We start from the raw sequence: 15,643 nt of genomic DNA, 5'->3' as shown, positions 1-15,643 counted from the left end.
TTTCCAGTACAGGAAGAGTTAAGAAACTTAGTTGTTATTTATGCAAAAGAGCTTCTTTGAGCTCTCCGACTAATTTAGTCAGAGAGCAATGTTATTTTCTGAAGCACTTATCTCAACCTATCTCTCACTGTTTCTTGTTTGTTTAAGGTTTTTCTGCCAGGAAGTTCAAAGTGTAATTAGCTCTACTCTGTTTCATCATTTAAAATTCAGAGTGTAATATGTAAACTGCAAATATTAGAGAATGATGCAATGTTATAGAAAAACAGCTATATAACTGAAAATAAAAATATGAGATTCTTTTCTTTGCCATTAATGTTCTATTAATTATCCGAATTACACATACAATTCATTATATCATAAGGGTTTTTCTTTGCTTTGTTTACTGTTTATGTTCTGTAGTGTTCCTTAGTGCCAGTGATTAAATGGCCCCATGCCTGGGGGGTGAATGTTTTGGGTTTTATGTAAGAGTTCCATCACTTGTCATGTTCACATAGGATCCACTTAGCCTGTTTATGATGTTTAACAATATAATTTAAGAAGGTATGGTGTCAACAGATTAAGCTTTAATAGTTGTGTTTCTTTTTTTAAAGAATAGCTTGAGGTTTTTGTTTATGTTTTGTTTTTCTTTTTTCTTTTTCGAATAATTGCTCTGAAGCTGACGAAGTTGCAACTATACAGCTCATATGATTGTTCTCTAAGTACAGGATGTTTACCTTTCTTCGTGTGTCACTAATATTTTAATGTAATTTATTGAGGTCACTTTTCGAAAGAAACACATTTATTGTGAGGTTATCTGTTCAAGTGACACACTTTGAGCATCACTGTGATGTCACTGTTACCATGGAGACCTGATTCCTGGGAAAGGAACGGATTCTGTTGAGTTCTCTCTACACTGATAAATAGCAGGTGCTTTTGTACACAGCCGGAAGCTGGGCAGGGAGGAAGTGCTTATATGGAGCTCACCCAAGAGTGAGGGAGCATACAAATCTCTAGTAATGATGTAATCAGAGCCCATGATAAGCACGGAAGGATAAGGCTTCAGAGGTTCAGCTTTGTGGCAGCTACAAAGTACATATATTATGAGAAGTTCAGACCCTCCTTGTATTAACCTCATCATGTCTAAAAGAGTTCTTTGCCTTTGTGAGAGAAATCATTCCAGCTGAATGGCTTTTATTCATTTGTTTGTGGAGGATGAAGGACTACCAGTGCTTCCACCATGAAAGCAACTGTTTATAGTCTGCTTTTGTGCAGTGCTAGCCTGCTCATGGTGTAGCACTTGTCTTTAGCCTGGTCATGGTTGTGTTGCAATGCTTTTTACATGGTCTGGTTTCTGCTCTGGCACAGTGCTTGTCCATGGTCTGGTTTCTGCTCTGGCACAGTGCTTGTCCATGGTCTGGTTTCTGCTCTGGCGCAGTGCATGCCCATGGTCTGGTTTCTGCTCTGGCACAGTGCTTGTCCATGGTCTGGTTTCTGCTCTCGCGCAGTGCATGCCCATGGTCTGGTTTCTGCTCTGGCACAGTGCTTGTCCATGGTCTGGTTTCTGTTCTGGCACAGTGCTTGTCCATGGTCTGGTTTCTGCTCTGGCACAGTGCTTGTCCATGGTCTGGTTTCTGCTCTGGCACAGTGCTTGTCCATGGTCTGGTTTCTGCTGTGGTGCAGTGCTTGTCCATGGTCTGGTTTCTGCTCTGGCACAGTGCTTGTCCATGGTCTGGTTTCTGCTCTGGCACAGTGCTTGTCCATGGTCTGGTTTCTGCTCTGGCGCAGTGCATGCCCATGGTCTGGTTTCTGCTCTGGCACAGTGCTTGTCCATGGTCTGGTTTCTGCTCTCGCGCAGTGCATGCCCATGGTCTGGTTTCTGCTCTGGCACAGTGCTTGTCCATGGTCTGGTTTCTGCTCTGGCACAGTGCTTGTCCATGGTCTGGTTTCTGCTCTGGCACAGTGCTTGTCCATGGTCTGGTTTCTGCTCTGGCACAGTGCTTGTCCATGGTCTGGTTTCTGCTCTGGCACAGTGCTGGTCCATGGTCTGGTTTCTGCTCTGGCACAGTGCATGTCCATGGTCTGGTTTCTGCTCTGGCACAGTGCTTGTCCATGGTCTGGTTTATGCTCTGGCACAGTGCTTGTCCATGGTCTGGTTTCTGCTCTGGCGCAGTGCATGCCCATGGTCCAGTTTCTGCTCTGGCACAGTGCTCGTCCATGGTCTGGTTTCTGCTCTGGCACAGTGTTTGTCCATGGTCTGGTTTCTGCTCTGGCACAGTGCTTGTCCATGGTCTTGTTTCTACTGTGGTGCAGTGCATGTCCATGGTGTTGTTTGTACTGTGGTGCAGTGCATGTCCATGGTGTTGTTTGTACTGTGGTGCAGTGCATGTCCATGATCTGGTTTCTGCTCTGGCACTGTGCTTGTCCATGGTCTTGTTCCTGCTCTGGCCCAGTGCATGTCCATGCCATGGTCTTGTTTCTGCTCTGGCACAGTGCTTGTCCATGGTCTGGTTTCTGCTCTGGCACAGTGCTTGCCCATGGTCTGGTTTCTGCTGTGGTGCAGTGCTTGCCCATGGTCTTGTTTCTGCTGTGGTGCAGTGCATGTCCATGGTCTGGTTTCTGCTGTGGTGCAGTGCTTGTCCATGGTCTTGTTTCTGCTGTGGTGCAGTGCATGTCCATTATCTGGTTTCTGCTCTGGCACTGTGCTTGTCCATGGTCTTGTTTCTGCTCTGGCACAGTGCTTGTCCATGGTCTTGTTTCTGCTCTGGCACAGTGCTTGTCCATGGTCTGGTTTCTACTCTGGCACAGTGCTTTTCCATGGTCTTGTTTCTGCTCTGGCACAGTGCTTGTCCATGGTCTTGTTTCTGCTCTGGCACTGTGCTTGTCCATGATCTGGTTTCTGCTCTGGCACAGTGCTTGTCCATGGTCTGGTTTCTGCTCTGGCACTGTGCTTGTCCATGGTCTGGTTTCTGCTCTCGCGCAGTGCATGCCCATGGTCTGGTTTCTGCTCTGGCACAGTGCTTGTCCATGGTCTGGTTTCTGCTCTGGCACAGTGCTTGTCCATGGTCTGGTTTCTGCTCTGGCGCAGTGCATGCCCATGGTCTGGTTTCTGCTCTGGCACAGTGCTTGTCCATGGTCTGGTTTCTGCTCTCGCGCAGTGCATGCCCATGGTCTGGTTTCTGCTCTGGCACAGTGCTTGTCCATGGTCTGGTTTCTGCTCTGGCACAGTGCTTGTCCATGGTCTGGTTTCTGCTCTGGCACAGTGCTTGTCCATGGTCTGGTTTCTGCTCTGGCACAGTGCTTGTCCATGGTCTGGTTTCTGCTGTGGTGCAGTGCTTGTCCATGGTCTGGTTTCTGCTCTGGCACAGTGCTTGTCCATGGTCTGGTTTCTGCTCTGGCACAGTGCTTGTCCATGGTCTGGTTTCTGCTCTGGCGCAGTGCATGCCCATGGTCTGGTTTCTGCTCTGGCACAGTGCTTGTCCATGGTCTGGTTTCTGCTCTCGCGCAGTGCATGCCCATGGTCTGGTTTCTGCTCTGGCACAGTGCTTGTCCATGGTCTGGTTTCTGCTCTGGCACAGTGCTTGTCCATGGTCTGGTTTCTGCTCTGGCACAGTGCTTGTCCATGGTCTGGTTTCTGCTCTGGCACAGTGCTTGTCCATGGTCTGGTTTCTGCTCTGGCACAGTGCTGGTCCATGGTCTGGTTTCTGCTCTGGCACAGTGCATGTCCATGGTCTGGTTTCTGCTCTGGCACAGTGCTTGTCCATGGTCTGGTTTATGCTCTGGCACAGTGCTTGTCCATGGTCTGGTTTCTGCTCTGGCGCAGTGCATGCCCATGGTCCAGTTTCTGCTCTGGCACAGTGCTCGTCCATGGTCTGGTTTCTGCTCTGGCACAGTGTTTGTCCATGGTCTGGTTTCTGCTCTGGCACAGTGCTTGTCCATGGTCTTGTTTCTACTGTGGTGCAGTGCATGTCCATGGTGTTGTTTGTACTGTGGTGCAGTGCATGTCCATGGTGTTGTTTGTACTGTGGTGCAGTGCATGTCCATGATCTGGTTTCTGCTCTGGCACTGTGCTTGTCCATTGTCTTGTTCCTGCTCTGGCCCAGTGCATGTCCATGCCATGGTCTTGTTTCTGCTCTGGCACAGTGCTTGTCCATGGTCTGGTTTCTGCTCTGGCACAGTGCTTGCCCATGGTCTGGTTTCTGCTGTGGTGCAGTGCTTGCCCATGGTCTTGTTTCTGCTGTGGTGCAGTGCATGTCCATGGTCTGGTTTCTGCTGTGGTGCAGTGCTTGTCCATGGTCTTTTTTCTACTGTGGTGCAGTGCATGTCCATTATCTGGTTTCTGCTCTGGCACTGTGCTTGTCCATGGTCTTGTTTCTGCTCTGGCACAGTGCTTGTCCATGGTCTTGTTTCTGCTCTGGCACAGTGCTTGTCCATGGTCTGGTTTCTACTCTGGCACAGTGCTTTTCCATGGTCTTGTTTCTGCTCTGGCACAGTGCTTGTCCATGGTCTTGTTTCTGCTCTGGCACTGTGCTTGTCCATGATCTGGTTTCTGCTCTGGCACAGTGCTTGTCCATGGTCTGGTTTCTGCTCTGGCACTGTGCTTGTCCATGGTCTGGTTTCTGCTCTGGCACAGTGCTTGTCCATGGTCTGGTTTCTGCTCTGGCACAGTGCTTGTCCATGGTCTGGTTTCTGCTCTGGCACAGTGCTTGTCGATGGTCTTGTTTCTGCTCTGGCACAGTGCTTGTCCATGGTCTGGTTTCTGCTCTGGCACAGTGCTTGTCCATGGTCTGGTTTCTGCTCTGGCACAGTGCTTGTCCATGGTCTGGTTTCTGCTCTGGCCCAGTGTTTGTCCATGGTCTAGTTTTTGCTATGGTGCAGTGCATAACCATGATCTGGTTTCTGCTCTGGCCCAGTGCTTGTCCAAGGTCTGGTTTCTGCTCTGATGCAGTGCTTGTCCAAGATCTGGTTTATGCTCTTATGCAGTGCTTGTCCATGGTCTGGTTTCTGCTCTGGCCCAGTGCTTGTCCAAGGTCTGGTTTCTGCTCTGATGCAGTGCTTGTCCATTGTCTGGTTTCTGCTCTGGCCCAGTGCTTGTCCATGGTCTTGTTTCTGCCGTGGTGCAGTGCTTGTCAAAGATCTGGTTGTCAAAGATCTGTGCTTGTCAAAGTCCTTTGGGAGGGGTCATATTACAGATCACTAGGATACTAAACAGTGCTGGAACTTACATCCCAGTGAAGCAAATAAGCGAATTTGCTGTCACGTGGACATGAATTCTTATGTTAAAATCAATATTTAACCTGCCTTGACTTGATTGTTCACAACAAAGTTGTAAGACCTTTTTTTTTTTAAATGACAAATTGCGCTCCAATTTCACAAACTTTAAAAGAGGACCAATAGCCAACATAACGTACTGAATAAAATTGCTTATTTTTGTATGATATTCATCTATAAATTATTTAGTCAGTGTTTTTTCACATTGTAAAATATTTCCTCTCCCTGATTTAAATTCTGAAATTTATTGCAGGTGGTCACATCTTTAGTACCTCTGCGGAATGCGTTTGCTTACTGAGAGTTCCAAAGGCAGTAGAAAATATAAGTGGTTTCCCAGAATGCTTGGGAAAGGGTGGGGGGAGGCGGAGAATTCTGCATAATAAACCACTTAGCAGGGCTGTGGAGTCGGAGACGAGGAGTCTGGGAAATGTTTGGGTACCTGGAGTTGGTGGTTTCATAAACTGAGGAGTTGGATGATTGTCGCACCGACTCCACAGCCCTGCAGCCTAGGCTAAGCCACAGTGGGAGGGCGGGGCTACATACCAATATATAGTTATAAGAATTGTTTTTGATGCTTAAACCAGGATATTTAATGTAAAAGTGGGTATCCTCAATAGATTACTGCATCCTACCATATGTCTATACTGTTCCCTTTTTTAAAGTGACACTGAAGCGAAAAAAAAAAATGTAATGATATAATGAATTGTATGTGTAGTACGGCTAATTAATAGAACATAAGTAGCAAAGAGAAGAGTCTCATATTTTTATTTTCAGTTACATAGCTTTTTTTTAATAACATCATTCTCTAATATTTTCAGTTTACAAACTACACCCTACATTTTAAACTATGAAACAGATCAGAGCTAATTAACCTTTGAACTTCCTGGCAGTAAAATTGTATCTGAAGTTGTCTTTGTGCTAGTGCACACCTAAATCGCTATTGCAATCTCTAGCGCTTAGCGATTTACTTTAGCGATTCTGTGAAGTGATTTCCAGAGTGATTTTTGAATGAATGAGCGTTTTTGCATTTTTTTCATTCTTAAGCTGAATCACTCCAAAAAATGCTACATGCAGCAGGTTTGCGATTTTAGAAAAATCACAACGCTGCTTTGGAAATACCCTCATTGGTTTTCAGTAGCCAAGGGCTTTCAAAGCGCTGGCGACCTGAAAAGCGATCAGAAGCGTTCTTGGTGTGCACCAGCACTTTCACTGTTTCTTTGATGTTTAAGTGTTTCAGAAAATAGTACTGCTCTCTGACTAAAGGTACATACACACGTCTGATTTTTCCAAACGACCGGTCATTCGGACCGGCCGTTTGGACGTCAAATCGGGCGTATGTACAAACGGTCGTTCGGCTGATAAGATTGATTTTGACAGATCCGCCAAGTGGAAAAATCAGATGTGTGTATGTACCTTAAATTAGTCAGAGAGCTCAGAGGAGCTCTTTTGCATAGATAACAAGTGAAGTTTCTTAACTCTTCCTGTACTGGAAACAATATGAGACTCATGTCTGTGCTACTAATGTTCTATTTCTTAGCTGTACTACTCATACAAGCCATTATCTCATAAGTTTATTTTCACTTCAGATTCCCTATAAATGTGATGTTCAGGAACATAATAAAATATTGAAGGCTGAACTGCTGTACTGTGTCTGACTGTTATTGGTGTTCTTGGAAATGATATCCTGCCTAGGTGTTGAGGGTAGGAGCTGTGAGAAGTACATTGACAGTGAAGGGTTAGTATTGCAGGGAGTGGTGGACACAGGCACTAATAGATTATACTCACACTGCTAGCTGTCACATTTCCTTGTCATTAGAAGTATTTGTGGCTGTAAGCAGATGGCTGGTGTTCTGCGGTCTCCCCGCTGATTCCATCATGCCGGCTGTGGGGTGGGAAGTGGACCTGAGATGTCATGGCAGCTGCTAATTATCTAACCTCTCTTCCAGGTGACGTGCCTTCAGGATTTCTTTGGGGACGATGACATTTTTATTGCTTGCGGACCAGAAAAGTTCCGTTACCAGGATGATTTCTTACTGGATGAGAGCGGTAAGAGAGCCTTAAAATAAAAAAATCTTCAACAAGTTTAGAAAGCGCTCCTACAGTCCCCACACCGTCCAAGTTTATGTCAGCTAAAATATCTCACAGAACGGTATGAGATCCAAGAGCAACACGACTTCTGTTAACAAAATATTTCTGTTCTGAATCAAAGACAGATGCAGATGTGTTAACGGATTTAGGAGTTAACATAACGTCCCATTAAAGAGTCTGATTTACTGAGTATATGCTTTTATATGTGCTTTTATATGCCCATGTGTATTGCATACCGTAAATGCACTGAAACATCTCTGCCACATCTGACAGCAGAGGGAGGGTGAAGGTTATGTGTGCTATTTACTCCTGGCAGTTTTAAAGGGTACCTGAAGTGACAAGTGACATAATAAGTTGAAGACATATACATACAGTCCAAATCCTGCATAGAACTGAGCAGTTTTCCTTTTTCTTACTGTAAGGCAGGGGGTGTGAAATTCAAATACAAAGTGGCCTGAAATTGAACACTGGCATAATGTCGTGGGCCAACCCCCCTCCATTATGTTTCTTTGTGGCCCCTCTTTCCACTATACAGTTCCCTGGTGTCTAGTAGCCCCCTTCCTCCCCTATACAGCTCCCTAATGTCTAGTGGCCCCCTTTCTCCTCTATATAGTTCCCTGGTGTCTATTGTCCCCCTCCCTCCTCTATAAATTTTCCTGGTGTCTACTTCCCCCCTTCCTCCCCTCTGCAGTTTCCTGAGTGTCAAGTGCCCCCTTCCTCACCTATACAGTTCCCTGGTGTCTAGTGCCCCCCCTCCCTTATACCGTTCCCTGGTGATAGTGGTCCCCTCCCCTATAAAGTTCCTTGGTGTCTAGTAGTTTCCCTCCCACCTCTAAATAGTTCCCTGGTATCTAGTGGTTCCCCCTCCTTCCCCCATACAACTTCCCTTGTGATCTAGAGCTTCTCCTCCAATACAGCTTCCCTGGTGGTCTAGAGTGGGCCATAATGCAAACTGGGAAAATACTTGAGGGCCAAATTTGATGGCTCTGCGGGCCAGAGTTTGACATGTATGCTGTAAGGAATTAGAAACCAGGGCTCTAAATGCCTGTTTGTCTGCAGTGGGCTGCAGTCACCTATAATGAACACTGTGTACACACACCCTATAAGGGTACTTCCACAGGGTACTTTCACACAGCTTTTTTTCCAACAAAAGCTGCTGTTCAATCCCTTTGATGCTTAGATGTGAGTGTACCATTATTATACAGGGTGACATATGTAAGAATGGCCTGGCTGCCTGTCATGAGTGCAAGTATGCAGACAAATGCCGACCAGTCCCCGTGCCTCTTACTCTATCCCTAATGTGTGTGTCCTCTCTGGCTTAATGAAGCCTGTTTCATGTTGTATGAGAGCGTTACTCACATGGCAGTAGAGATAGAGTAAGAGGCACGCAGCTTATAAAAAATATATATCTCTTACAGAAAGCCACACATTAAATCCCTTTATACTATAGTAGAACTATACTTTTAAGAACAGAACCTGATTTGTTAATTTGGCTGGTTGCTAACAATTATACAGTCATCAAAATGTCAAAACAAAGGAAAATGGCTGCATTATAGCTTAAAAGACACAAATTTTCCACGTGTGAACCTTTGAAGAGAGATTTGGCTGAACATCATGGGATGGTCCATGCTAACTTCAACATATAACTCTGCATAACGTGCCAGTGGTATATCGAGTGTTTGTGCCAAGAGAAGAGAACACACAGGCACAGTGCCTGGAATGCTGATGATGAGAGTAACATGAACACTGTATGTTCCTCTAATTAATAGAGAATCGTGTTCTCTGGATGACACAACTCCAGCTCTGTAATTGACCTCATCACATCTCCGCACAGCACTGACTTTCTCAAGGCTGTGTATTTAATCATGCTGAGGAACTTGTTAAAGGGGACTTTACATTAGGATCACATTAAAATCACTGCTGAGTGTAATTTGCCTTCTTAAAACAGAAGGTATTTGCGATAATTAAGCTTTAAGTGAGCAACTGTGGTTTCCCATGATGCATCACTCCTGAATATGCAAATAAAACTTCCCTAGTGGTTCTGGAGTGCCGAGACCTGGGTGAATGACCTCACATTTACACTCTGCTTGGTACTCTGCATAGGGGAGGAGGGAGGGAGACACTTGGGGAGGGGAGTGAACCACCTTTCCGTCATCAGGCGCCTGTAGGCTCGTGCCTACAGTGCCACATGGTAAATCCGCCTCTAAGTTATAAGCTCGCTATACATTCTATTTTGTGCTGGTTCTGAATATGTGCCTGGCTTCAGGTAAATAAAGAGATACTTTGCATATTCAGTAGTGATGCATTATGGGAAATCAAATCACAGTTGCTCACTGAAAGCTAGATTTTTGTAAATACCTTCTGTTTTAAGAATGCAAATTACATTGTTGCATTGTTTGTTTGTCTTTGTAGGAGTGCTTTTTGGTCCTTTATACTTCCCTAGTCGTTTTCGGTCACCATGAGATATCTGGGTATTCTGTGTTAAAAACACTGCCTGCAACTAAAATCCTATTTCATCCTAAAACCTAACTCTCACTCAAGATAACAGCTACTCCCCACTCTCCCAATTTCTGTCCTCTCAGTGATTCAGAAAAAAAACCTGTATATATTTATGGTGGTTTAAGTGTGGTCAAAAAACTTCCCTAGCTCCAGGTGCTTGACAGCTGTTTGCAGAAAAAAATTATACTCCAATCTTATTATATTATAACATATACTGTATTATAACATCTTCAATTTTACTATTCTGATAACATCTTAAAGGGTAGTGGCAGTGGCTGTGACTGTGGCTGTGGCTATGGCTACCAGGAGTTTGAATCTTGCCTCTTCCTGTTCAGAAATCCATCACCTATTCAATTAGGCAAGGCTCCATATCCTATTGGCTGCAATTCTGGTGCTTTGAGTCCACCAGAATAAAAGCTTGTGGTCCTTGTTTTGTGCCTGAAAGGGTTGAACATTCAGGTATGCAAGTGACATTTTCCCTCTAGTCGGATCTCTTGCGGGCAACAATTCTCATACACGTTTACAAGGCTTAAGTAGGATGGAGGCACGGTATTGAAACCACTATGATGGGGGCAGTACAATGATGCCATACACTTATGGATTTTACCCATTGATCTAGCCAATTTGACCATTCAACGGATTGTCCGGTCGATTGATAGTTTGATCTATTTTTGCCTGAAATCAGTCGATCCCTCTGTACATAAGACAACGATCTATCCGTGGCAGATAGAGAGTGGCGGGCGGCAGATCAATGCCCCCTAGCGTTGCACTGAATAGATCAGGGCAACACTGTGGTTTGATAGATTTGTTGATTGGTTTCATACTGAAAGCTATTATAATCAGGTCCGAGTGTGTGGCACAGATCACACAGATCTCCGTCAGATTAAATCTGACAGGGATCTATCTGATAGTCGAACCTGGTGACCATCTATAAGTGTATGGCCACTTTAAAGTGGACCTGAACTCTTGCACAGGAGAGAAGGAAAACATAGAGACATCCACTCTGTTTGTATTTAGAGAGTTTAGCCTGTCTAATCCCCCCTCACCTGTGACTAATCACAAGTTGTAATTTTATCTCTTAGCTGTGTCCGCTGGCTGCCTCAGCAGAGCAGCTTATTTGTAAACACAGGATGTTAACAATATGTCTGCTGCCATGAAAGCAGGAAGTAGATATATTGCAGGATTACTGCAGGATGTGGATCAGCTGTAACAAAGAAATGTTTTTCTTTAAAGGTTGTTATGCTGTTGCTTATCTTTGAGAGCAGAGCGGAAGTTCTGGGTTCAGGTCCACATTAAGAGAGATACAAGGGATAATAGGGTGTAAAAAAAAAAAATCCAATCCCCTCACCCACCCTCTCTGTAGCGAATTAGTAGGCTGGTAACCTTGTCCAATAGTTCCAATGTCAACTCACAGAAGTTCATTTTGTGTCTTTTTCTCTTGAAGTTGTGATCAGCCTGATTGTTGTGTAATTGTGCATGCATAGCTCCTTTTCTAAGTGTCTTCATTCTCCTTGTCTCTCCTCACTTTGGGGCACAGCGAATGAAGACGTTTTTTTGCTGTGTCTGAGGAGAAGATCCCCAGAGATAGCCTATATGCCTTAAGTGATTCAAGAATTCTGCTGTTGCTATGGTGCATAAATCACATGGCCTGATAAGGTTGTTCGGCGCTGATAGAGACGCAGCAGCAGGTTCCGATCTGCCTTTCCCTGTGTGATATTTCTTCAGCCCTCTCTGACTTGCAGTTTGATAAATAATACATAATGAAATCTATATTTTCCAACTACTACTGTAATGGGGAACATATATAGAGCGTTGAAAGGAAGTAAATTGTCATTTTTCTGATGTAGTGTAGAAAGCGTGTGATTGGTCAGTGTGCACAATATCTCTGCATCTCCTTTCTATAGAAAAATAAAGTCATGTTTCTGGAGTATTGACACTACGGAAAGCATCATTCAGTGCTAGGCTATTGTATATGTAATGCTGTTGATGTTCTTGGATGAGAGTGAATGACTGATATAATGAAGATACACAGGGCCACATACAGAGCACAGCTTCCTCTTATTTCTATGGCAGTATTTATAGTTCATTTAGTCCATAGGACAGCTCTATGAGCCTAAGTGCATGTGATGCGCTATCCCAGCTGGTGCCACAGCACTGCGCCACACCTAACTGGGTATATAGCCTGCAATTATATGGATGCTAAATACAGGCTGAGATACATGTAATATCCATATATCCATATACATCTTCCATGATCGTTTGGCACTGAGCTGTTAGTGACTTTCTCTGCAGCTGAATTCAAGGCTTCTGCTTATTTCCCCCTAGTGAGAAAAATGCGAACACCCCCACATCAGTAGCAAAGAAAAGAGACTCATATTTTATGCTTTTTTGGGGGGATAACATTGCATTATTCTCTTATATTTGCAGTTTACAAACCACACACTGCATTTTCAACTATAAAACAAAACAGTATGAAACATAGCAGAGCTATTGCGCCTTTTAACTTCTCTGCAGTAAAATCTTATCTGAAGTTGTCACTGTTTCTTTGATGGATAAGTGCTTCAGAAAACATGACTGTAGCACCATGTTGGGTCGGAGAGCTCAGAAAAGTTATTTTGCATAGATTACAATTGAAGCTTCTTAACTCTTCCTGTACTGGAAGCAATATGAGACTCATACCTTTGCTAAGGGAAAAACACTGTGTTTAATGGAATGCAGTTAAACGCAAAAAGAAAAATGCATCCTATTTTATCAATCGGATGCGTGTACACTGTCAAAAGGAAAGCAAATGCACGACACGAGCACCGGACTGCAAATACGAAATGTCGATCTGCTGCAATGCAAATCGCCGACCACAATTACAAATTGGATGCGTACAACTCGGATAGGGTCCATCCCCACTTCCCGCCGCACCAGAAACGCTACCTGCCCCATTGAAATTCAGTGCAGCCGTCCCAGCTTGTCCCATCCCCGCTCCTCCCAGTTACATGGAAATATAAGGCTTCCTGTTGGTTTGCTAAAGAACCAATGCGAATCATCCTGCATCAGAGAGCATTCTCATTGCTTCATGTGGACCAATAAGAATCCTCCCTGTTGCTAGGTAGGATTGACAGGGTTTTTCTCCACAAACCAACAAGAAGGCTCAGGCTTCCTGTTCTCTAGGTGAGCGGGGACAGCATGGACGATGCTAAAGTGGCAAAAGTACCAGCGTACGGATGGCAACGCAAATGCAGCGGCCAATTTGAGCAGTGCAAACGCATCTGCTCACATCCTAAGCGGGGTCGCTTACCGCAGCGTTTATGCATATGATGCATTTGCACTCTACTGTGAAACCAGCCTTACTGCTGGCAGGGCACATCACTGCGACATTCATTTTTCCCTACGCCTGTGTACTGAGCAGCAAAGTTAGTTGATTCCCAAAAAGTGCTCTGAGGGAGAAGACTTCATGACATCAAGATAGACATGTGTATGTGCAGATCCAAGTATACAAGTAACTAGGCTGTGTTCCTTTTATTCTTTTTCTAACTGAAAGAGTTAACCATTTAGGTATGCAGGTGACAGTTTTTCTACAGTCGAGACCTAGTTGGACAATAGCGTAACCCTTGATAATAATGACTTACATTCATGAAAATCTTGCCTGGTAGAGAACAGCTTCTGAGCGCAGGGGATTGATTAAAAAAGGTCAATAGTTCATATATTTGGGACACTGTGAAAGACTGCATCATTCATATGAGGACCAGATTTACAATGTTCTATCTGCACCAATGAAGGGCAAAGGAGTCATCACAACAGTTTTTGGAGGAGGGCTCCTCCTTTTGGCAATCAAGAGAAGAGAGTGAATGTAGACAGAGCACTGGGGATAGAAAGGCACTAGCAGCAGCAGTAAGAGAAATGAGATATAGCGTGGAAGGTAAGTTTATTGGGGCAGGTAACTATACATTCTAATGTAAACATTAAAGTGACACTGAAGCGAGAGAAAAAAAACATAGATAATGAATTGTATGTGTAAGAAACTATACGTTGGTTGCTATTGGCAACAACACTACACCTTTATTTCCCGGCACCAGCAACTCATTAACAAGAGCTGCAAACACGACTCTCATCACAGCAACAGCATTGGAGATAGAACTTCTCAGGCATCCTCAGAGTTTAGAAGTTTATTCAGTCAACAGATAAAACAGTTCATTACATCTTGGCAAAGCAGAGTATTCTGTAGTAAGTCTTTTGTGTTACAGCTTCTTGATTCCCTTGCCTGGAATCAGGTTTCCTCTTATGTCTATCCTACGTTACATCTATACTACATATATACAGCAGACAGTTATATAAGATGACAAGACATAAATAAGAGTAAAAGGTTGAAAGCCAGCAAAGAGAAGTGCCTGTCCGTAGGCCCGTCAGTGGCTTTAATACCAACCAGGAAAGAGTTAGATGTGACATCATCTGAGCCATCCCCCCAAACCTACAATTGGGTCAGACCCCTCGTGGTGTCATGACACACACCTACTTAATTAATATTCCGGGTGCTCTCTAACCCAGTTACAAGGAATACCATGTTTGGTAAATATTGGCTATGTTTACCTTTCTGTCGACAAATGGTCTGGGGCAGTTTAGGCCTATGACCTTCCTCAACGAACATATTCCTGGTAACATCTCTTCTGCGAGAACCTCTGCTTAAAGGTATACTCTGCGAACCAAGCCTTTTACCTAAACTCAGGCCAAATAACTGAGGCCTACTTAAATTATAACAGTATGTATAGTACGGATAATTAATAGAACATTAGTAGCAAAGAAAAGAGTCTCATATTTTTATGTTCAGTTATATAGCTTTTTTATAACATTGCATTATTCTCTAATATGTGCAGTTTAGAAATTGCACTCTGTATTTTAAAGGACAACCGTAATGAGAACAATATGGAGGCTGCCATATGTATTTCCTTTTAAACAATACCAGTTGCCTGGCAGCCCTGCTGATCAATATGGCTGCAGTAGTGTCTGAATCACACCAGAAACAGGCATGCAGCTAATCTCGTCATAACTGACAATAATGTCAGACACACCTGACATGCTGCATGCTTGTTCAGGGTCTATGGCTAAAAGTATTAGAGGCAGATGATCAGCAGGATATCCAGGCAACCGGTATTGTTTAAAGGGAAATAAATATGGCTACCTCCGTATCCCTTTCACTACAGTTGTCCTTTAAACTATAAAACAGAGCAGAGCTAATGACGCTTTGATCTTTTCTGCAGTAAAACCTTAAACAACCAAAAACAATGAGAGACCGGTTGAGATAAGTGCTTCAGAAAACAGCACTGTAGCCGATCCAAGCTTGGTTGGAGAGCTCCGAGATGCTCTTTTACATAGATAACTGAAGTTTCTTAACTCTTCTTGTACTGGAAACAATATGAGACTCATATCTGTGTTCTATATCTTAGCTGTACTACACATACAATTCATTATATCATACGTTTATTTTCACTTCAGATTCCCTTTAATACTGTACTCTGCTCACTGGGTACTTGGCCTGAAACAATAGTGCCAGATTGAAGGGTTCCCCCTTAGGTAGGACTGGAAATGCATTAGTAAATCAAGGCCACTGTGTCTTACATTAAGTAATATTTACAAGAAATATTAGCGCTTGTCATCATTCATTGACAACAACAGCAGCTCATTAAATTCTGTAGATGCTGATTTCCATTTTTTAATTTCCAGGCACTTTTGCCCATCGCATGTTAGGAGGACTTTGATTAACAATCTCCTGCCAGCCGAGGCAGGTACAATGCTGCTGCTTCTCCTAGGCTGAGTGCCCAGA

The 15,643-nt window shown here is 43.9% G+C and overlaps 1 protein-coding gene across 3 annotated transcripts in view; it reads left to right on the top strand.

Moving 5' to 3' along the window:
- DCLK1 (doublecortin like kinase 1) overlaps positions 1 to 15,643 on the top strand; it is a 450,773-nt gene that overhangs the window by 182,319 nt on the left and 252,811 nt on the right. For all 3 annotated transcript variants that reach the window (XM_068267071.1, XM_068267072.1, XM_068267076.1), the window contains exon 4: positions 7,194 to 7,293. In XM_068267071.1, coding sequence (XP_068123172.1) covers positions 7,194 to 7,293 — 100 coding nt within the window. The remainder of the gene's footprint in view (positions 1 to 7,193; positions 7,294 to 15,643) is intronic.

Source organism: Hyperolius riggenbachi, chromosome 2, assembly GCF_040937935.1.
Source record: "Hyperolius riggenbachi isolate aHypRig1 chromosome 2, aHypRig1.pri, whole genome shotgun sequence".
Classification (NCBI taxonomy): Eukaryota; Metazoa; Chordata; class Amphibia; order Anura; family Hyperoliidae; genus Hyperolius; species Hyperolius riggenbachi.
The sequence above is the reverse complement of the archived record's forward strand: the minus strand, read 5'-3'. Positions and strand labels throughout refer to the sequence as shown.